General features: G+C 42.7%; 2 protein-coding genes across 2 annotated transcripts; both read right to left on the reverse strand.

The window, feature by feature from the left end:
* Positions 1–20,474: 20,474 nt before the first annotated feature.
* LOC149231627 (L-type lectin-domain containing receptor kinase VIII.1-like) lies at positions 20,475–20,984 on the reverse strand. The gene has a single exon (XM_089381700.1). The coding sequence runs from the start codon at positions 20,982–20,984 to the stop codon at positions 20,475–20,477; it is 510 nt and encodes a 169-aa protein (XP_089237826.1).
* Positions 20,985–21,656: 672 nt separating this feature from the next.
* On the reverse strand, positions 21,657–22,613 carry LOC149231628 (lectin-like). Its single transcript, XM_089381701.1, has one exon. It carries the CDS (start codon positions 22,611–22,613, stop codon positions 21,657–21,659), a length of 957 nt encoding a protein of 318 aa, XP_089237827.1.
* Positions 22,614–24,796: the final 2,183 nt, after the last annotated feature.

The following is a 24,796-nucleotide window of genomic DNA, read 5'->3' on the forward strand; positions in this document are numbered from 1 at the left end:
TGTTCCACGGATCTCCTTCAAGCGATCAAGCTTCTACCAAAGGACTGGCTCTGATACCAATTGTTGGAAATAATACTGAGAGGGGGGGTGAATCAGTATTATCAGATCAATCAAACTTTTAAATTTCATACTCAGAAACATATACGCTACTTCAATTAAGTGAACCCGCGTGTACACGCTACTGTGTCTAATGAAACTCGCGTATATCCAGAGATCTTATAATTCAGTTAGCTTAATCTTCAGTAAATGCATCAGATCATTATTAAGCATATTAACAGTAAACAGGTGCAGAATAACAGAACAGAACATCACACAAGAGCCACACACATGAACACAAAGATATAAGGTGGAAACCCAATGTGGGTGAAAACCACCTGCTGCAAGTCATCTCAATCTTCTTCTTAATAAGAAAATCCTTTTACAATATTTGTACTGGTGCAGTCTTATACCAGTACGGGAGCTACAACCCCCTTTGCTCTTGTACTAGCCGATCCATTTACTAGTACGCAGGCTGCTACCTGCTACAATGCTCCAAAGATCTCCTTTAGCTTTTGTACTAGCTTAGATACTAGTACGTAGGTGCTTGCCTACAATCTTCTCACCTCCAGGTACCACGTTTCATCAATTTTCAGACTGGATACACTGAAGCACAACACATAATCTGTAAGGCCACTTTTCATCCAATTTTCATACTGGACCCATAACTATCATTGAAGCTCAAAACAATTATCAAACTCTGAATCACTGAAACCCTGTTAACAACAGTCACCAGAACACAGAACAGATACAGAACTCTGTAATAACCATCAGATCCATCTGCAACTTCAAATATCAAGCTTTACAATGTATACGCTACTTCGATGAATCAAACCCGCGTGTATACGCGCTTTTACCAAAGACAACCCGCGTACAGATCTAAAAATAATTTCTCATAACTTGCAGCTGTACCAGACATCAGTCATACTCATAACACTTATAGAACTATACATGCGTCAGTATGTAGATCTAGAATAAGCATCATAAAGATAGTTCATTTCAAACCATTTGATCCCGATCTCTCCTTAGATCTAGTTCTCCATCAACCGGTGAGATCTCTCCTTGGCTCAGATCAAGCAATGCATCATCAACCCATAACCCTGTATATTGGATCTAATGCTTCATCAGATATTCAAGACATTTCAGATACACTTGCCTAATGATTTCCTTCCCTTTATATAGCCTTAGGCCTTGTTCAATACCAAGAGCCAAAACCATAGAAATCCAATACCATCAACTTCAAAACTAGGGATCAACACGTCCGCCGAGACGCCAAGGTCCAAAACCATAGGCACAACTTCCAAGGAATAACCGCCATGGACCAAAGGTACTTTTCCACATACACGCGCTTTTGCTGAAGCCAACCTGCGTGTACACGCGACTTGGGCTTAACGAACATGCGTGTATGAACTTTCTCTTCTTCTTATAGTCTGATCATCAATTCCTTGCTGCTGACCTTCTGTACTATGATTTGTCATCAGTGTGGTTTGCCATCAAGGACAATACTTATCTCATAATGCCAACAATCTCCCCCTTTGGACTTGATGGCAAAGCTAACTTGTCACACTTAGAACTATCATCTGATTCCTTTGAGTTGTCCTCCATCAGTCACATCTGATATCTCTTCTGAAGATTCATCCAGTTATACATAAGTGAGATATTCATGGCAAAGCTAACTTGTCACACTTAGAACTATCATCTGATTCCTTTGAGCTGTCCTCCATCAGTCACATCTGATATCTCTTCTGAAGATTCATCCAGTTATACATAAGTGAGATATTCTTCTATGAGAGGGTTGCCATCAAGTACAACACATGCATCATAATGCCAACAATCTCCCCCTTTGGACTTGATGGCAACAACACCAAATCACTCTCCCCCTTTGACATCAAGGGCAAAGGGTGGACCAAGATATTCTCTTCCTTTGCTGAATCATTCCACTGTCCATACTCCCCCTGAGTACCTGCTGAAATCTCTGAATAATCTCCCCCTTTGTATATGCCAAGGTGTACCAATCTGTCCATGCTCCCTCTGAGTACATGCTGAATCTCTGTTCTTGCTGAAGTGTGCTGATCATGCTCTCCCTGACTGTAAGCAAGGTCTACAAAAGATGTTCTTCAAGAAGAACATGACTCTATACATCATAAAGGACCTTCCTATCACTTAGGACTCATACATACATCCATCTCTCAACTAAGTGAGGATATACAAAAATTGACTCATCCACCCAACCAAGTGGGGATACATCAAAAGTTTACATATGACAACCAATCATATTGCATCAATCATTCCAGGCATAGTGGGGAAACCAAAATAGGCCGTTACATGACCTCGACACCATGAAAGAGATACCACAAAAGAGATATATGACATAGAGACGAAATAACTAGACCAAGACTTATGAAAGTCACTAGCAGCATCTGATAATCACCATTCAGATCAGCAACCAAGAGATCCTTCTGTTCTCCTTTCGCCTTTGTTCCTCCTGAAATCAACACCAAATGTGAACTAGAACCAAAAGCTTTAAGATAATGCCAACAATGCATCATTGGAAAATTATCTGCTCCCCCTGAACCTGTGCCAGATGATCTCTGTCAGACCTATATCAGAATTTCTGCAACCAACATCTGTCCCTGCTGATTTCCTTCAAATCTCCATATACGCGTCTGTATACACATAAACAACGTATATACGCAGATATCCCTTACGCAACACGCGTACACCATATACGCGACTATCCCCTTGTAAAACGGCGTATGCACGCGGATATCCTTTAAACAACACGCGTACACAAATTTCCATATCAGCAACCTGTAAATGTCCTGTAGAGAATAGGTCATCAACCTATAACAAGGTATGTCTGCATCAATTCATCCCTTTGAATAGAATTCAGAGTCATTCACATTGTATCATGTGTGAAACCACCATAGCCATTACATCAACTTCAAGATCTACATGATCCAAGTATCATTACTTGGGAACATCTGCATCAATCAACATATGTAAGTATCAACCTATCATCATATAGATAAGAACTCATCACCATGTCTCCAATAAAGCAACTTTGAGTAGTCATCCATGTATCAGCATTATGTATCTTGAGCTCAAGCTCATTTGACAAAACTTCTTGATATCATCAACAGCAACAATCCTTATCCACAAGAGTGCCTGCATCATAACTGTATGATTTTTATGCATATGACAACAGCAGTATATGAGTGACCCATCATCAAGTGAAGATGTATATTCAAGCTTTGTACTTCTCCTTGTCCTTATGAAGATCACCATGTAAGCACCATATATGCATCATCAAAGAATCAACCATAAATCTGATCTGATCATCAACTATGTAACCTCAAGAATCATATGAGATTTTATCATAGACAACTCACAACCACATCATAGCAAGATATATCATTTAGCCATATAAGAATCATCACCAAGAATTATAAGCCATAATGCCAACAATGAATTACTAAAGGCATATGCTCCCCCTCAACCTGTGCCATCTGTTAGATTTGATCATGCATATATCAGCAGTAAGCATCAAGACATCATCATCATCATCATCATCAAGTTAGGATCAAAACACTTCTAGACATCATACAAGTAACAAAACATTTCCACACATCCTCAGCAGACTGTAGCTATTAACCAATAGAGCAAATAATGGACTGAATCATATCAGATCCCTTTTCTGAGCCTGTCCCCACTGCTTTTCCTCAGACTGACATATACGCGACTTTGCAGTGTCGAACTCGCGTATATACGCGACTTCCATTTAAGGAACTTGCGTATGAGATTCAGGACACTGAAGGTTTACACTTTCAGCTCCCCCTGAGTCTGATATGTCTGTGCTGTGCTGTGTCTCAGTACATTGTGCTGACTGTACTTCCTTCTTCCTCCATATCTTCAAGTGTGATGAGGTTTTCTCCTTTTGGTGTGATGTCCATCCTTTGTTCCTGCATTCCTTTGCTATATGTCCAAGCTTGTTACATGCATAACATCTTACATGTTTCATATTCCTTCTGTAGTGACCATACATATTACAAGCAAAGCAATATCCATTAAAGTACCTTGAGTGTGATGATCTTTCTGCATGATGGTCTTGAACCCTTCTTCTTCTACATCTAGCTGCAACATGTCCAAGATTATGACATACATAACATTCAACATTATTCATAGGAGGAGTAAAAGATTTTCTTTGAAGAATCTCTTTCCTTGGTTGATGATGAGATGGATCTTTCATTTCTTCACTGATCACTTTAGATTTCTCTTTAGAGTTCCTTCCCTCACCTTGTGAACTAGATTCACCTTCAATAGATTCATGGAAACCAAGACCAGTCTTTATAGCAGGAGACCTTTGACTACTAAGAATATCATCCAAGACTTTAGAACTATCTTGAAATCGTAAAAGCTTATCCTTTTCTTCTAGTTTACCTTTCAAGATATTTACCTCAACCTGAAGCTGTTCTTCCTTTTCAAGAGATTGCTTTTTCAAATCTTCTTCACTTTTCCTTCCTTCTTCCATTTGTTCCCTTAGTTTGAGAATCTCCTTTTCTTGTTCTTCATTCAGATCCTGCTGCATTTGACGAACTCGGAAGGCACATTCTAGTTGAGATTTTAAGCTGGTGGCTTCGTTTTCTTGTTTTGCAATAGCTTGGAGTAGATCTGTATTCTGCTTCTTTGATTCTTCAAGATCTCCTTTTAGTGAGAGGATTGTAGCTTCAAGATTTTCATAGTAGCTGGATCTATCTTTGAGTTTCTTGATGGTTGTGCTTCTTTCGTTGACTTCTTTTCTTAATGATGTCACTTCATGCTGCAATTTTTGACATTGGTCTTCCTTGTCCTTGAGTAGCTTTCTTACCTTGTTTCCTTCTTCTAGTTGGGTCTTTAGTTTGGTAACTTCTTCTTTGAAAGCACATTCCCTTTTGTTCAATAGATCTTGTTGATCTTTAACTTTGTCGGTAAGCCTTCTAAATACTGCCTCTATTTGATACTTTTCTTGCTCACCCATAAAAGCATGTTCAGTAGTTTCACTATCACTTCCATCACTTTCACAAGGAAATATAGCAGGAACATCAGAGGATAACACATTCATACCTGATAATGATTCTGAATCTGATTCTGAATCTGAAGAACTTCTTATACCTAATCCGCAATCGACTCTCCCACTGTCATAGTCCTTCTGAGATGTCTTCTTCTTCTTATGAGCCTTCTTCTTAAGCTTCTTTCCCATTGTTCCACGGATCTCCTTCAAGCGATCAAGCTTCTACCAAAGGACTGGCTCTGATACCAATTGTTGGAAATAATACTGAGAGGGGGGGGTGAATCAGTATTATCAGATCAATCAAACTTTTAAATTTCATACTCAGAAACATATACGCTACTTCAATTAAGTGAACCCGCGTGTACACGCTACTGTGTCTAATGAAACTCGCGTATATCCAGAGATCTTATAATTCAGTTAGCTTAATCTTCAGTAAATGCATCAGATCATTATTAAGCATATTAACAGTAAACAGGTGCAGAATAACAGAACAGAACATCACACAAGAGCCACACACATGAACACAAAGATATAAGGTGGAAACCCAATGTGGGTGAAAACCACCTGCTGCAAGTCATCTCAATCTTCTTCTTAATAAGAAAATCCTTTTACAATATTTGTACTGGTGCAGTCTTATACCAGTACGGGAGCTACAACCCCCTTTGCTCTTGTACTAGCCGATCCATTTACTAGTACGCAGGCTGCTACCTGCTACAATGCTCCAAAGATCTCCTTTAGCTTTTGTACTAGCTTAGATACTAGTACGTAGGTGCTTGCCTACAATCTTCTCACCTCCAGGTACCACGTTTCATCAATTTTCAGACTGGATACACTGAAGCACAACACATAATCTGTAAGGCCACTTTTCATCCAATTTTCATACTGGACCCATAACTATCATTGAAGCTCAAAACAATTATCAAACTCTGAATCACTGAAACCCTGTTAACAACAGTCACCAGAACACAGAACAGATACAGAACTCTGTAATAACCATCATATCCATCTGCAACTTCAAATATCAAGCTTTACAATGTATACGCTACTTCGATGAATCAAACCCGCGTGTATACGCGCTTTTACCAAAGACAACCCGCGTACAGATCTAAAAATAATTTCTCATAACTTGCAGCTGTACCAGACATCAGTCATACTCATAACACTTATAGAACTATACATGCGTCAGTATGTAGATCTAGAATAAGCATCATAAAGATAGTTCATTTCAAACCATTTGATCCCGATCTCTCCTTAGATCTAGTTCTCCATCAACCGGTGAGATCTCTCCTTGGCTCAGATCAAGCAATGCATCATCAACCCATAACCCTGTATATTGGATCTAATGCTTCATCAGATATTCAAGACATTTCAGATACACTTGCCTAATGATTTACTTCCCTTTATATAGCCTTAGGCCTTGTTCAATACCAAGAGCCAAAACCATAGAAATCCAATACCATCAACTTCAAAACTAGGGATCAACACGTCCGCCGAGACGCCAAGGTCCAAAACCATAGGCACAACTTCCAAGGAATAACCGCCATGGACCAAAGGTACTTTTCCACATACACGCGCTTTTGCTGAAGCCAATCTGCGTGTACACGCGACTTGGGCTTAACGAACATGCGTGTATGAACTTTCTCTTCTTCTTATAGTCTGATCATCAATTCCTTGCTGCTGACCTTCTGTACTATGATTTGTCATCAGTGTGGTTTGCCATCAAGGACAATACTTATCTCATAATGCCAACAATCTCCCCCTTTGGACTTGATGGCAAAGCTAACTTGTCACACTTAGAACTATCATCTGATTCCTTTGAGCTGTCCTCCATCAGTCACATCTGATATCTCTTCTGAAGATTCATCCAGTTATACATAAGTGAGATATTCATGGCAAAGCTAACTTGTCACACTTAGAACTATCATCTGATTCCTTTGAGCTGTCCTCCATCAGTCACATCTGATATCTCTTCTGAAGATTCATCCAGTTATACATAAGTGAGATATTCTTCTATGAGAGGGTTGCCATCAAGTACAACACATGCATCATAATGCCAACAATCTCCCCCTTTGGACTTGATGGCAACAACACCAAATCACTCTCCCCCTTTGACATCAAGGGAAAAGGGTGGACCAAGATATTCTCTTCCTTTGCTGAATCATTCCACTGTCCATACTCCCCCTGAGTACCTGCTGAAATCTCTGAATAATCTCCCCCTTTGTATATGCCAAGGTGTACCAATCTGTCCATGCTCCCTCTGAGTACATGCTGAATCTCTGTTCTTGCTGAAGTGTGCTGATCATGCTCTCCCTGACTGTAAGCAAGGTCTACAAAAGATGTTCTTCAAGAAGAACATGACTCTATACATCATAAAGGACCTTCCTATCACTTAGGACTCATACATACATCCATCTCTCAACTAAGTGAGGATATACAAAAATTGACTCATCCACCCAACCAAGTGGGGATACATCAAAAGTTTACATATGACAACCAATCATATTGCATCAATCATTCCAGGCATAGTGGGGAAACCAAAATAGGCCGTTACATGACCTCGACACCATGAAAGAGATACCACAAAAGAGATATATGACATAGAGACGAAATAACTAGACCAAGACTTATGAAAGTCACTAGCAGCATCTGATAATCACCATTCAGATCAGCAACCAAGAGATCCTTCTGTTCTCCTTTCGCCTTTGTTCCTCCTGAAATCAACACCAAATGTGAACTAGAACCAAAAGCTTTAAGATAATGCCAACAATGCATCATTGGAAAATTATCTGCTCCCCCTGAACCTGTGCCAGATGATCTTTGTCAGACCTATATCAGAATTTCTACAACCAACATCTGTCCCTGCTGATTTCCTTCAAATCTCCATATACGCGTCTGTATACACATAAACAGCGTATATACGCAGATATCCCTTACGCAACACGCGTACACCATATACGCGACTATCCCCTTGTAAAACGGCGTATGCACGCGGATATCCTTTAAACAACACGCGTACACAAATTTCCATATCAGCAACCTGTAAATGTCCTGTAGAGAATAGGTCATCAACCTATAACAAGGTATGTCTGCATCAATTCATCCCTTTGAATAGAATTCAGAGTCATTCACATTGTATCATGTGTGAAACCACCATAGCCATTACATCAACTTCAAGATCTACATGATCCAAGTATCATTACTTGGGAACATCTGCATCAATCAACATATGTAAGTATCAACCTATCATCATATAGATAAGAACTCATCACCATGTCTCCAATAAAGCAACTTTGAGTAGTCATCCATGTATCAACATTATGTATCTTGAGCTCAAGCTCATTTGACAAAACTTCTTGATATCATCAACAGCAACAATCCTTATCCACAAGAGTGCCTGCATCATAACTGTATGATTTTTATGCATATGACAACAGCAGTATATGAGTGACCCATCATCAAGTGAAGATGTATATTCAAGCTTTGTACTTCTACTTGTCCTTATGAAGATCACCATGTAAGCACCATATATGCATCATCAAAGAATCAACCATAAATCTGATCTGATCATCAACTATGTAACCTCAAGAATCATATGAGATTTTATCATAGACAACTCACAACCACATCATAGCAAGATATATCATTTAGCCATATAAGAATCATCACCAAGAATTATAAGCCATAATGCCAACAATGAATTACTAAAGGCATATGCTCCCCCTCAACCTGTGCCATCTGTTACATTTGATCATGCATATATCAGCAGTAAGCATCAAGACATCATCATCATCATCATCATCAAGTTAGGATCAAAACACTTCTACACATCATACAAGTAACAAAACATTTCCACACATCCTCAGCAGACTGTAGCTATTAACCAATAGAGCAAATAATGGACTGAATCATATCAGATCCCTTTTCTGAGCCTGTCCCCACTGCTTTTCCTCAGACTGACATATACGCGACTTTGCAGTGTCGAACTCGCGTATATACGCGACTTCCATTTAAGGAACTTGCGTATGAGATTCAGGACACTGAAGGTTTACACTTTCAGCTCCCCCTGAGTCTGATATGTCTGTGCTGTGCTGTGTCTCAGTACATTGTGCTGACTGTACTTCCTTCTTCCTCCATATCTTCAAGTGTGATGAGGTTTTCTCCTTTTGGTGTGATGTCCATCCTTTGTTCCTGCATTCCTTTGCTATATGTCCAAGCTTGTTACATGCATAACATCTTACATGTTTCATATTCCTTCTGTAGTGACCATACATATTACAAGCAAAGCAATATCCATTAAAGTACCTTGAGTGTGATGATCTTTCTGCATGATGGTCTTGAACCCTTCTTCTTCTACATCTAGCTGCAACATGTCCAAGATTATGACATACATAACATTCAACATTATTCATAGGAGGAGTAAAAGATTTTCTTTGAATAATCTCTTTCCTTGGTTGATGATGAGATGGATCTTTCATTTCTTCACTGATCACTTTAGATTTCTCTTTAGAGTTCCTTCCCTCACCTTGTGAACTAGATTCACCTTCAATAGATTCATGGAAACCAAGACCAGTCTTTATAGCAGGAGACCTTTGACTACTAAGAATATCATCCAAGACTTTAGAACTATCTTGAAATCGTAAAAGCTTATCCTTTTCTTCTAGTTTACCTTTCAAGATATTTACCTCAACCTGAAGCTGTTCTTCCTTTTCAAGAGATTGCTTTTTCAAATCTTCTTCACTTTTCCTTCCTTCTTCCATTTGTTCCCTTAGTTTGAGAATCTCCTTTTCTTGTTCTTCATTCAGATCCTGCTGCATTTGACGAACTCGAAAGGCACATTCTAGTTGAGATTTTAAGCTGGTGGCTTCGTTTTCTTGTTTTGCAATAGCTTGGAGTAGATCTGTATTCTGCTTCTTTGATTCTTCAAGATCTCCTTTTAGTGAGAGGATTGTAGCTTCAAGATTTTCATAGTAGCTGGATCTATCTTTGAGTTTCTTGATGGTTGTGCTTCTTTCGTTGACTTCTTTTCTTAATGATGTCACTTCATGCTGCAATTTTTGACATTGGTCTTCCTTGTCCTTGAGTAGCTTTCTTACCTTGTTTCCTTCTTCTAGTTGGGTCTTTAGTTTGGTAACTTCTTCTTTGAAAGCACATTCCCTTTTGTTCAATAGATCTTGTTGATCTTTAACTTTGTCGGTAAGCCTTCTAAATACTGCCTCTATTTGATACTTTTCTTGCTCACCCATAAAAGCATGTTCAGTAGTTTCACTATCACTTCCATCACTTTCACAAGGAAATATAGCAGGAACATCAGAGGATAACACATTCATACCTGATAATGATTCTGAATCTGAAGAACTTCTTATACCTAATCCCCAATCGACTCTCCCACTGTCATAGTCCTTCTGAGATGTCTTCTTCTTCTTATGAGCCTTATTCTTAAGCTTCTTTCCCATTGTTCCACGGATCTCCTTCAAGCGATCAAGCTTCTACCAAAGGACCGGCTCTGATACCAATTGTTGAAAATAATACTGAGAGGGGGGGGGTGAATCAGTATTATCAGATCAATCAAACTTTTAAATTTCATACTCAGAAACATATACGCTACTTCAATTAAGTGAACCCGCGTGTACACGCTACTGTGTCTAATGAAACTCGCGTATATCCAGAGATCTTATAATTCAGTTAGTTTAATCTTTAGTAAATGCATCAGATCATTATTAAGCATATTAACAGTAAACAGGTGCAGAATAACAGAACAGAACATCACACAAGAGCCACACACATGAACACAAAGATATAAGGTGGAAACCCAATGTGGGTGAAAACCACCTGCTGCAAGTCATCTCAATCGTCTTCTTAATAAGAAAATCCTTTTACAATATTTGTACTGGTGCAGTCTTATACCAGTACTGGAGCTACAACCCCCTTTGCTCTTGTACTAGCCGATCCATTTACTAGTACGCAGGCTGCTACCTGCTACAATGCTCCAAAGATCTCCTTTAGCTTTTGTACTAGCTTAGATACTAGTACGTAGGTGCTTGCCTACAATCTTCTCACCTCCAGGTACCACGTTTCATCAATTTTCAGACTGGATACACTGAAGCACAACACATAATCTGTAAGGCCACTTTTCATCCAATTTTCATACTGGACCCATAACTATCATTGAAGCTCAAAACAATTATCAAACTCTGAATCACTGAAACCCTGTTAACAACAGTCACCAGAACACAAAACACATACAGAACTCTGTAATAACCATCAGATCCATCTGCAACTTCAAATATCAAGCTTTACAATGTATACGCTACTTCGATGAATCAAACCCGCGTGTATATGCGCTTTTACCAAAGACAACCCGCGTACAGATCTAAAAATAATTTCTCATAACTTGCAGCTGTACCAGACATCAGTCATACTCATAACACTTATAGAACTATACATGCGTCAGTATGTAGATCTAGAATAAGCATCATAAAGATAGTTCATTTCAAACCATTTGATCCCGATCTCTCCTTAGATCTAGTTCTCCATCAACCGGTGAGATCTCTCCTTGGCTCAGATCAAGCAATGCATCATCAACCCATAACCCTGTATATTGGATCTAATGCTTCATCAGATATTCAAGACATTTTAGATACACTTGCCTAATGATTTCCTTCCCTTTATATAGCCTTAGGCCTTGTTCAATACCAAGAGCCAAAACCATAGAAATCCAATACCATCAACTTCAAAACTAGGGATCAACACGTCCGCCGAGACGCCAAGGTCCAAAACCATAGGCACAACTTCCAAGGAATAACCGCCATGGACCAAAGGTACTTTTCCACATACACGCGCTTTTGCTGAAGCCAACCTGCGTGTACACGCGACTTGGGCTTAACGAACATGCGTGTATGAACTTTCTCTTTTTCTTATAGTCTGATCATCAATTCCTTGCTGCTGACCTTCTGTACTATGATTTGTCATCAGTGTGGTTTGCCATCAAGGACAATACTTATCTCATAATGCCAACACTCATCATCATCACAAGGAAGCCTTCTCTCAAGGCTCCTTATAGAGTTGGTGTGGTTCCTCCCTACCAAGGCCTCCACACCAACCTTCTTCCAAGGTTGTTTATTGAGAAAGGAAAGCCAGGAAGTTCCCTCCCTGACTCTCATCCACCCATGTATCGGATTGATGTTGTGTCCTCAAGTATCTGTGCACAGCCTCAATCTCCTCACATGTACATCCAAGCTCACCTAGCTTGTCCTTTGTCAGCTGAAAGTCATATATGCCCATGGCATACCTGCAAAAGTCCACTATCCCGACAGGATCTCTACCCTCATAACCTTCATCAACCACTGTCTTTGAAGTAGCACTCGGGCTTTCTTCATTTGCAACTTCATTGTGAAAATCCTTAGTAGAAGATGCCCCCATCAAGTGTCTCCAAGTTCGTGAGACCTTCTTCTCACTTCCTCTATTCTTCTTCCCAGCCTTTGCTACGAAGCCCTCCAACTTCTTTTCCTTTGTTTGCACAATACTCCCAAGTCCTCTTTGCTCCACATCCTCATGCTTCACATTAGGATCTTTGGGATACAAGATCATAGAATTTATCCTTGGTCTATAACCCAAGCAACTCCTCCTATTCATAGGCACCATCGTGGTTTTTCCTTCAGCTGTAATCAAGAGAATGTCCCGGTCCTCCATTGGCATGGCTTGTGCTAGCTCCATGAAGTCCAGCCCCAACACCATAGAATGATCATCCATGTCTATGAATCTCAAGTCCAACTTCCCGAACCACGGTCCTACTTTCACCTGTGTGTCCTTCAATACACCATCAACTGTTTTAATGGTAGAGTTGATAGCCTTGAAAGCACTCCATTCCTTTTCCATCTTTGTCTTCTTTCCCAAGGACTTTGCTGCTTTCCTACTTAAGAAGCTATGAGTAGCTCCTGTATCAACCAAAGCTGCAAACTTCTTCCCTTTCACGGTTACCTGCACAAAACTTGGCTTCAAGGAATCATCTCCTTCTGTTGGCTTTGTCTTGTGTCTCACCTCAGCAACCTTCTTCAAGAATTCGGCCTCAGAAGTGTCAATAGGCTCATGTCCCCTCTTGACATCCCTCTTAAGGTACTTCACCTCCTTGCTTGGCTCTTCTAGGGAACTCGGTTCCAGCCTAGCTTGACCTGCTTCAAGCTTTCCTTCCACCTTGTTCTGCTCAAGTGCACCAACCAAGTGTCCATTGACCAAGTTCATGGAACTTATCTCCCGAATGCTCTCTTGGTCTCGGTAGTGAGTTCCCAACCTGTCAATGTAGTCGAGCTCTTCCTGCTCAATTACAACAACCTTATTACCAAGAAGCTTCTTCTTTATCTCTTCCTCAACTTGCTTGATTTCGGCTTTCAACCGGGCCCTTTCATCAAAGAGCTCTTGAAGATCATCAAGTTCCTTGAGTTCCATATCTGCCATGTTATGAGAAACCCTTGCTCACCAGCTCCGACCGAGCTCCGATACCAACTGTCACGCCCCTACACCTGCGGTGATCTTCCAACCGCTTGTAGCGAGGTGCGGCACCACCGAACGCTTTCTTTTTAACAATACTAACGTTTATGGACTACGCCTATTCCAACATAAACTTACTTAACTTGTGTTCTTATAACCGAATAAAATGTTATCCTTTATACTTCAACAAAGAAAATTCTTATTCATTAACCATCAATAATAAACCGAGAACAATACAAGTATAAATGGAGGGGAAACTCCCCGAACAGTTTGCCCAACAATAATATTATGTCAAGAATATCAGATTTTACAACAAGTGTGTCTTGGCTGAACCAAGTCCCACACTTAACCAATTTTTACAAAAGACAGGCCACCTGCCTTTTACAACATTTCATGCACCCTTGCATAAGAGGGAGTGCTCACCCGAGCCACTCAACCTCCCTACCAGATCCTGCATAAAACCGTGTACGAGAATCCACTCATAATGGCACTCTTTGCCAACCTTCACCCAAGATAAACTGCGCACTTCCTTCAAGCCTAATGCGCATGAGATATGCGCATTTACCTACCTAAGACTGCGCACTCCTTTACCCCTTTATGCGAAGGCTTGAGCGAATGTCACTTGCCTTAATGAGCTCTCATGCTCATGTATATATATACGCTCTTACACTTTGGGATATAAATCAAAGCCGACATGTTAAATGGTATTATGAAGCCCTTCACATAATATTATATTCCATCGTTGAATGCTTATAACGTATGTCCTCATATACGCATACATGTGATGTTACATGGGGTGTTAACCCATGGCCGACCACCCCCATAACCTTTTGTCGTATGCTCCATTATATTTAATTATCATAAACCTTCGTATGTCCACATATCCCTTTTATATTTTATTGTTTTATTATTCCATGCGTATATAACCTCCATATTACATATAATATGTGTCGTCCACATAATACTTAGTCGTATTATGATTTTACATTATTGCCGCATTGTGTCGTTTATCGTCGCATATGACTCCACGGTATCGTCGCAACTAACTCGCAGAAACGTCGCACCGTCATGTGCGCTCACCCCCCGTGGGCCCGTACCCGCCCGTGTGCCCGTGCACGATTGCCCACCGTCGCCCTACTGCACGAAAGCCTTACACATACGCTTCGGACGACGAAGATTAAACTTGGGAGATCAAAATTTGTGAAAATAATTACGATGTTAATATATAATTGCAAAATTTGTAGTATACACAATCAAACTCTAGAACGTAAAATTAAAATCTCCTCAATGCAAAGGTATTAAATATAAAACCTCGCACGAACTTAATGTGTAAGGACCTGTGGTATGTGCGACGGGCAGGGCGACTCCATCGTGTGAAGGATGTGCGAAATATGAAACAAAATGAACCTTGAAGGAGTTTATAAGGTGCTGGGCGAGTTGATGGGGCGGTCCCATGAGTTGGGCGGGCCGACTCTCGTCCTGGGCAAGACAACACATTGTAAACGAGTCGGCTTGGGCGTTGGGCATGGGTAGGCCGGGTGACATAACCCGCCACTCGCCCATATATATTGGAGGGCGTTTGGAGGCAAACGACCACCATTCGATCAACATGATTTCGAACAAGGAGTTCTGTGGTGCATGGATGAGCCCGCACAACGAGCAGAATTCGGGTGAAAAACTCATGTAGAAAAGTCGTTCAGAAAAGTCGGGGGAAAAACACGGGTGAAAAACTCGAGCAGAAAACTTGGGCGAGGGCGAACTCAGGTGAGGTCGTTCAGGCAGAACTCAAGCGAGGTCGTCAGGCAGAAAACTCGGTCGAAGCTGTCGGGCAGAAAACTCGGGTGAGGTCGTTCGGGCGAACTGGGCGAGGTCGTCGGGCGACCCGAGCGAGGTTGTTTGGGTGAGCTAGGTGAGGTCGTCGGGCGACCCGGGTGAAGTCGTTCGAGTGAATCGGGTGAGGACATCGGGTGACCCGGGTGAAGTCGTGTGGCGACTCGGGTGAAGTTGTTCAGGTGAATGAGTTTGGGTGAATGGGTGGACGTGCGGACGGGCGACCGGGCGAGGGCGCGCTATGCACGCCGAAACGAAGAATCATGCGAACGAGCAACTTGGGTAGGGCGCACCGTGCACGATGAAACAGTGGAAATAGTGAAGTGTTGGAGTTGTGAACGGAGGTGTGACTCGTGTGGAGGTGCCCATGTGTGGCGACTTGGTTACGACGAGGCACGCCCAAGTTGGGCAAACAACACGATCGTGTGACAAGGTGAACGAAGGGTTGGTGAGTCATGCGGTGACCGTGCGGAGGCACTGACGAGTTGGGCAATCCAGTTTACCGAAGTTGAAAATTTGCTAAGTGTAAATTTGGGGTTTCCCAAAATTTAACATATACTTTGTAAAAGTGGAAAATTATATATATTGATATCGGGCAGACTCATATTGCAGGGAGTTGCCCCTCCCTTTATACTGTTATGCAATTGTATATGTGTTAATTGCTATTGATGATGAATATGTATGGGTTTTCATCTGTATAAAGGCTAATAATAATACTTGGTAACGAAAAATAAACTAAGTATGGAATGTTAGGCATAGTCTACAATCGTAAGTATTGGTGCAAAGAAAATGGTTGATAGTGCCGCACCTCGCTATAGTGCAGTTGGAAGATTATCGCCAGTGTAGGGGCGTGACAGGTGGTATCAGAGCTAGTGCCGGGGAGCTGGTGCTGGTGTTGAAGCTGATACACACCTGCACTTCGTGATAGTTGGTATCAGTGATGGTGTGCTGAATCAAGGAGCTGATTCTACGAAGACCGAAGACTTGAAAGGGAGTTCAAGTTTTGTAGGTGACAGGTAGAATATCAGGGTGATTCAGGTGAATGGTGAAACAGGTTTGGCAGAGGAGAAGCTTAGTGCTTGGGCGAAGATGAATGACAAGGCATGGCAGCTTTGGAAGAATGCGAAGGGAAGCTCTTACTTACCTTATACAGGTTGAAGCAGATGAAAGAAGAGAACCCCCGGATTCGAAAGGAACTTGAAGCCTTGGAAAAGAATGTTGAAGACAAACTTCTTCAACTTGGTTGGAAAATGGAGCAAGATGAAGTTGCAGATTGTGCTAACAAGGAAGAGGAAGTCGTGATGATTAAGGATGTTGCAGACATGACAACGATGGAGGATGAACTTAAGATTGATCAAGTTGGACCAGGATCGTGCAACTTGCAGACATAGGTGGATGAGGATACTCACATGGAGGAGCCTCATGATGATGAAGTAAGTATTGATACTTGTGTTTCACTTGAGCATTTGGTAGATGAACCGTATGCAGGGAAGGGCAAAATTAGTTTTCTAATGCTAGGGAGGATCTTACCATGGATGTCTACGATGAGACCTTGTATAGAGAAGCAAGGATTGTTGACTGTTGGAAGAATTGTTGGGGTTGTTTGTGACCTTATGATAGAAGGTACAAGGGTCCATGACAAGGGAGGAACATGATGATCGTTGCAGAGGATTGAGTCATGTTTTAGCCACATGGAGAATTGGCTAAGTGCCTGGCATGACTCATGGACAGATTGGAGGAGGGCACACACTTGAGTTGCTTGGGTGGACTTTTCATGGCCAAGACCAAGAAGGAAGTCTTGGTGGAACCTTTAGTGGGGAAGCTATGATGGAAGGGACTTGTGATGATGATGATATGGTTGGGTGACTGAGTTCACTAGATCGAAGATTGCAGACTTGGATGAGGATGACCGATTGTTGTGATGGGTTTACTTAGTTTGACTACATGGGAAACTTAGTCATGGACATCAGGTTGAAGACATGGAGCATGGTAGTCTTATGCAGGGACATTGCGCAGGAGCACTTGTAGAGGTGTCACTTAGGGATGTTGTGTAGGTAGATTCACTGGTGTGACATGGAGACTTATTATTTATGAGCCGATGGAGAGGTTGTGCACTTATGTACAACAAGGCCATGGACTTGGATGGAGTTGTGAGCAGACTATGGAGCATTCCTACTACATGGAGATCTAAGGCATCTTGCAGAGGCCTTTGGGCCGAGACTTGTATGATTACTGAGATGTTGGTTGGAGATGAATCATGGAGCTCATGATGACATGAGGTTGTGACTTTTGGGGACTTCATATATGGTGGACTTAGAGGATCTGATGCATTGAGGAGCTGAGGTCAGAGACTTTGATGCAGAATGGGATGCATACTTCCGAGTACATGTATGGGTATGGCTTGGAAGAGTGACTTGATGTGGAGGATCGATATGGGACACTTTGGAGTGATGGAGTTACAACGATGATGATGCCTTGGTAACAACACTTGGGCATGGGTTGAGCCGAGACTTAACCACTTTGACACATGGGAGCTAATTGATCTATGATCATGGGCAGCGCATGGATAGATGAGACAGGTATATACTTGTTTCTATGGATGACTTGAGGGATGGCACATTGCAGATATGATGGAGGTTGCTTCATGGACCTGGATGTGGCACATCAAGAGTTGGAGTTTGATGAGATGATCTCTTCATATTGAGGAGATACACATATGGATAACGATGTTAGGATAGATGTGAATGATTTCATACAACACATTGGTACCAAACATCATGGACAACATGTTGCAGATGAGATGGAGACTACTTCATGGACCTGAGCATGGCTTACGTATATGGAGATGGATTCTTGATCGAGTTGATGATGTGACGGGATGTTCAGAGAAACAACTGATGGTGGCATGAGGATGTGCATTCTCATGGGTTGAGTGTGACAGTTGGACTAGCTACCGAACTAGTTCAAGCCATGGGGGCTAGCGGTGTGCAGAGATGTGTTAGCATTATGTTGAAGTATCATGGCAGCAGTTCACATGAGGACGACACACGGTGAGATTGACACAATATGTTGCAGGAAGCATGTAGCTTGAGATGGAGGGGTCAGCCTTCCACGATGGGGAGCAGCATGTGGAGATTGTGACAGGGTGGTTGATGATCATGGATTGAGATGATTTCCGATATATGACATACCGATGGGGTGTATGCCTTGGTATGGTGATCTTGGTGACAGATGGTTGCCAGGATGGGATATTGTCAAGGAAAACAATGACTTCAAGTGGGGGAGGATGTAAGGACCTGCGGTCCATGCGATGGGCAGGGCGACTCCACCATGCGAAGGATGTGCGAAATGTGAAACCAAATGAACCTTGGACGAGTTTATAAGGTGTTGGGTGAGTTGAGGGGGCGGTCCCATGAGTTAGGTGGGCTGACCCTCCTCCTGGGCAAGACAACACATTGTAAACGAGTCGGCTTGGGCGTTGGGCATGGTTCGGCCGGGTGACATAACCCGCCACCTGCCCGTATATATTGGAGGGTGTTTGGAGGCAAACAACCATCATTCGATCAACACGAGTTCGAACAAGGAGTTCTGCGGTGTGTGGATGAACTCGGGTGAAAAACTCATGCAGAAAAGTCGTTCAGAAACGTCGGGTGAAAAACTCGGGTGAGAAACTCAGGTGAAAAACTCGTGCAGGAAACTCGGGCGAGGGCGAACTCAGGCGAGGTCGTTCAGGCAGAACTCGGGCAAGGTTGTCGGGCAGAAAACTTGGGCGAGGTCGTTGGGTAGAAAACTCGGGTGAGGTCATTTGGGCGAACCGGGCGAGGTCGTCGAGCTACCCGGGTGAGGTCATTCGGGCGAGCTGGGTCAGGTTTGTCGGGCGACCCGGGTGAAGCTGTTCGGGCGAACCGGGTGAGGGCGTCGGGTGGCCCGGGTGAAGTCGTGTGGCGACTCTAGTGAAGTTGTTTGAGTGAATGAGTTTGGGTGAATGCGTGGACGTGCAGATGGGCGAGGGTGCGCCGTGCATGCCGAAACGAAGAATCGTGCGGACGGGCGACTTGGGTAGGGTGCGCCGTGCACAACGAAACGGTGGAAATGATGAAGTGTTGGAGTTGTGAACGGAGGTGTGACTCGTGTGGAGGCGCTCGTGTGTGGCGACTTGGTTACGACGAGGTGCGCCCAAGTTGGGAAAACAACACGATTGTGCAACGAGGTGAATGAAAGGTTGGTGAGTCGTGCGGAAACCGTGTAGAGGCGCTGACAAGATGGGCAACCGAGTTTGCCGAAGTTGAAAATTGGCTAAGTGTAAATTTGGGGTTTCCCAAGATTTAACTTATACTTTGTAAAAGTGGAAAAGTATATATATTGATATTGGGCAGACTCATATTGTAGGGAGTTGCACTTCCCTTTATATTGTTGTGTAATTGTGTATGTGTTAATTGTTGTTGATGATGAATATGTATGGGTTTTCATCTGTATAAAGGCTAATAATAATACTTGGTAATGAAAAAATAAACTAAGTATGGAATGTTAGGCGTAGTCTACAATCGTAAGTATTGGTGAAAAGAAAACGGTTGGTAGTGCCGCACCTCGCTATAGTGCGGTTGGAATATTACCGCCAGTGTAGGGGCGTGACATACTGGATCTTGAAATGTAGATTATGTGTAGAGAAATTGAGGGTTTATGGAACTGGAAATAATATTTCTGTACACTCAAACTGAGGCAAAATAGCTTTGAGGTTTAATGGATTTGGAAATGAATTTTCCATTTTTTTGGCTTTTACACTGTATATAAATATGCTAGGAAAAAATTAAAGCTTCCACGTTCTTTCGTACCCTAATATTTTGCTCTTTGCAGTTAAATTTATTGACCGCTACATATTTTCCTATTTAGAACCTTGAATAACACTGCACCAAAAGTAGCCAAGATTTAAGCGTTCATGTCCTCCTTATAGAAAACTAAGAAAATAGCATAAAGCTCATCTCTTCCTCGTATGATGCCATAGCATAGATGATGTCTATGAAACTCATGTCATTATCATACATCTATTATGGGTTTCATATCTCTTTACCATATTTTAAGGTGTAGTCTGTAGTGACGCTATTCCAGTACTGCTACAAGCTGACTTGGCATGGCAGGCATCATTTGAATGGGAAGTAGTGGAAGGAGAATGAAACAATGCTATGGGTGGCAAAACAACATAAATAGGCAATGGCCTTGATGAAGGAAGTAGCATTAACTGTTCACTGGGATTTATCAAAACTTGCATCGCTTCTCTGATTGAAGGACGTAGCTGTGGATCCGGATGTGAGTAGGAAAGTCCCAAAATCAATGCTCGTTTCATCTGCTCTTCCTCAAAATCTCTACCCAACCTACGATCCACAGCCTGCATAACTCTTCCCAGCTCATAAATATCCCATATCCATTCCACCAAATTTCCCTCTGATAATGGCGGATTTTGCTCCACAACCGACCTGCCACTAGCCAACTCCAACACAACGACCCCGTAACTATAAACATCGGATTCTGTAGTGGCCCTTCCTGTGTAACCACACTCGGGTGCCCAGTAGCCAGGCGTCCCTGCCATCTTGGTGGTGACAAAAGGAGATGTCTCGTCATGTTCAATGAGTCGTGCGAGTTAGAAGTCACCCAGACGGGCATTGAAGTCCCCATCTAGCATAACGTTGCTAGGCTTAACGTCCCGGTAAACGATCCTCTGCTCCCATTCTTCGTGAAGATACAACAAAGCTAAAGCCAAGCCACATAAGATTCAGTTCCTACGAGCCCATGTCAGGGGGGCCTGATTCTGATGTTTGTCCCCTGGCTGTGCGAAGAGGAGCTTGTCGAGGCTCCCGTTTGGCATATAGTCATAGACGAGCAACAGCTCGTCCCTGTCATGGCACCAGCCCTGGAGTTGCACCAGGTTCCTGTGGTGAAGTCGACCTATGTTACTGATCTCCAACATAAATTCCCTTTCTCCCTATCTCGACACAACGGAGATTCTCTTCACCGCGACAAGTGCTGCGGCTCCGTCTTGACCTTCAAGAGTTCCCTTATAAATGCTCCAAAAGCCGCTAGTTCCGAGAAGTTCCATCTCGCTAAAGTTCTTTGTCGCCCCACACAATCGTTCATAGGAGAACCCATGAGGGACACACGGTGAGCTTGCTGGTTGACCCTCCATAATCACCAGATTCCCCCTCAGCCCTTGGTGTGAGATCGTTTCGGTACCTCTTTGCCTATTCGTAGTTCTAGCAACGAATCATGCTGACAGTCCTACCAACACAAACCTGGAAATAATAGAACCGAGAAGGAGGTTGACCTGGAGTCCCCTACTTATCAAATCGTGCTTCGAAGTTTGGTCAAGGTGCATATTTAGAGACGATTTTGGTAGGCTAACGGAACTGAAATTCCAGTCCAAAATACACTGAATCTCGAAAGAATTCCCCATTGCAGCTGAGAATCCTAGGTACGCTGAACGCGGAACGGTGCTTGATAGCTCGATTGTGTGGTTCAAGATGATCGAGTACGGAATTGGTGGATTTGCATAGGCGACATATATTTTCAGGTTTTTGCTCCAGCCATCGTAATGGATTCGAAACCTTATCGGGTGCCCCGATTTGAGGTCGATGCTGTTTTTACCGAGATTGGCAGTGGTGTCGGATATTCTGCTGTTGGTGTCTATGCCGACATGGTTGTCATTTGGATCTCGCTCATTTTGGAAGGTGTCAAATTCGATGGCTAGCTGATTCCTTGTGTTTCCGTCGGTGGATGGATCGAACAAGCCCAAGGATCCTCCCCAAATGTCTGGGAGAAAGGGTCTAGTGTTGGGGACTATGATGAAGGCCAGAACGTCACCATTGAAATTGTTCAGCCCATTAGGGAGGGTGATGGTTTTAACCAACAGGGTGAAGGTGGTAGTAAATGTGGTCAGCCAGAGCGTGATGGGTTCACGGTAAAGAACCCTTCTGATGCACTTATACATGTCAGAATACTCATGGGAAGCACAGGATGTAGTATTCGGTGATGGAGTGAGATCGATGTAACCATGTGAAGAAGAAGTATTTCCCATGTATATCAACCAACTGTTGTTTTCGTTGCCGAATGATGGGAATGAGAAAACTAACATAGTATTTCCATGGTACTGTGCAAGGGACACCATAGCTAGGATTGGAAATAGAAGAGCCACAACACAGAGCTCCTCCTTTGCAACAACCATGATTACACCAAAGGATGAAACAAAAGTCGAGTAGAGCGACTAGTTAGTTATTTGTTACCAATGACTACGGATGTTCATTGTAGTCAATTAAATCAAAGAAAATGAAAGTGCCACAAATTCAAAATGACAAAGAAAATGAAAGTGCTAGAAGTTATTTGTTACTAATAGCTACGAATGTTCATTGTAGTCAATTAAAGCAAAGAAAAAGAAAGTGCCACAAATTCTGTTAGGGTCCCACCCTAACCCCCTTATTTATGTCATGGGATCACGTCATAGTCAAGAGTCAATAAAGCCCATATTAATATTTGTAAGTGGTTAACCTGCAATTAATGACGGGACCACAGTTAGTTGCAAATGGGCGGTAGTATTAGATAGATGGTAAATGGGCGGTAGTATTAGATAGATGGTATTAATAAAACCCACGGTATTGGCCCATGGTATTGCATGTATGAGTCATATATAAAGGATAGAGACTCCCTGCGAGGAGTATCATGTCTTGTTTTGTAATCGAGCTCTGCTCTATTGGAGGTTGCCCCCTCGAAGAGGCCTGTGAACATTTCTCTCTGAATAATAAAATCATTGCTATTCTGTGCTCTGGGTATATTTTCTTCGCATATTCTGTGTTCTCGGTATCTTTTCTTCGCAAATTCTATGTTTGGGTATTACTTTGCAGGTTAAGAGCATAACAAGTGGTATCAGAGCACTTTCCAGGGCTCGGTGGGATCTCCAAATTTTAGTAAATTTTTTTTTGGCTAGAGACGTGTTCCAGCGTCTTTAAACCATGGGATCTGTCGTTAAGCGCATAAACCTGCGGATTTGGGGAGGCATGCACGCAGGAAATACAAGAGGTGGTCACGTCTGTTGGACTCCCTTGTAACCCCTGTGGGTACCCCTTCGAGTAGTAGCGCATTAGACAGAACCGCGCACGGACTGTCTTCCACGTACCCTCTGGGTATATAGGAAGCCCCCTAGCTCCCTTGAAACCTCGCCATAGATAAACCTTCGGTCGTCTTGTGGCTACAGTACACCGAGAACAGCACTCGGAGAGATTACTCGCCCGTACGATAGGGTAGTCGGGTTGTATGGCTAAGGGTACGGTCGATCCTCCTTAGTTAGAGCCCTGAAACATTGGGTCGAGTACTACTGTCAGACCCTTATGTATATTGCGATCTGTAGCACCTGACACTCCTCAAGACCATAGTTCCCTTTCTATCGGGGGATCACACATCACCTATTCCAGATCAGCAAGTGCAGCAGTAGTCGACATCAGTCCCGCAGCTCCATCAGATCACCAGCAGCAGTTGTTCCACCATTCAGATCTCTCAGATCCACCAGATCGAAGTAGTTGTGAAGGGTTCCTGTCCCTGGATATAATTTTCGCAGGACTTTTGGCGGCATTGACATTCTGAGGATTCGGCGACTGCAGTATTGATCAGGAAGGAGTAAAACTCCGTTAGGAGTTTTCCGGGGCGCTTATTGGTGACCTAGCCCATCAGAATCAGGACGACGAGCTGAGCAAGGTGGTACCATTCAATTTCTTAGTAAAAATTTTTTAGGCAGTCCCAATTTTTCATCAGGTTGGTGTATGGTAGAAACTCGCGCTCAAGCGATGGCCAATGAAAGGATCGACAAAATTGAAGACCATGTGAACTACCTCCAAACTGTGGTGAAGAATATTGAACTTGAGCTTAAAGGAATAAGTCACCAGATACATGATGCACTCCCAAAGGGAAAAGAGCCAGCCCACGAGGAGGCGCATAATGGCCATGAATACCATGAGGGTGAGTCTAGCGACTCTCATCACGTCTGGCACACCCATCCACCACCCAGTCAGCGACCTCCCAAGTTGGATATGCATAAATTTGACGGTTCTCACACGTCCGCATGGCTAGCACAAATGGAGCAGTATTTCCAATTGAATCATATCATAGATGAGGGGACTAAGCTTATGGTGGGCACCATGTACTTGGACAATGAACGATGGCAATGGAAGGAATGGCATCAGCGTTGCAATGGACATTTTCAGAATTGGGCCCAATTTGCCAAAACTCTTCGCAGTCGCTTTGAACAGGAAGACTCTTTTTTGGGGCGTCTCACTAAGCTCCGACAGACGGGTACAGTGGAGGAATATATTACTGCTTTTGAAGCCTTAGCCTTCCACACTAGGGGTCTCACAGATGAGT

Source organism: Pinus tabuliformis, chromosome J (assembly GCF_031772625.1).
Source record: "Pinus tabuliformis cultivar Carrire ecotype Pingquan chromosome J, CPIR1, whole genome shotgun sequence".
NCBI classification, from domain to species: Eukaryota; Viridiplantae; Streptophyta; class Pinopsida; order Pinales; family Pinaceae; genus Pinus; species Pinus tabuliformis.

Coding starts and splice junctions, on each gene's coding strand:
- LOC149231627 (XM_089381700.1), bottom strand. CDS start 20,984: ATGGCAGGGACGCCTGGCTACTGGGCACCCGAGTGTGGTTACACAGGA.
- LOC149231628 (XM_089381701.1), bottom strand. CDS start 22,613: ATGGTTGTTGCAAAGGAGGAGCTCTGTGTTGTGGCTCTTCTATTTCCA.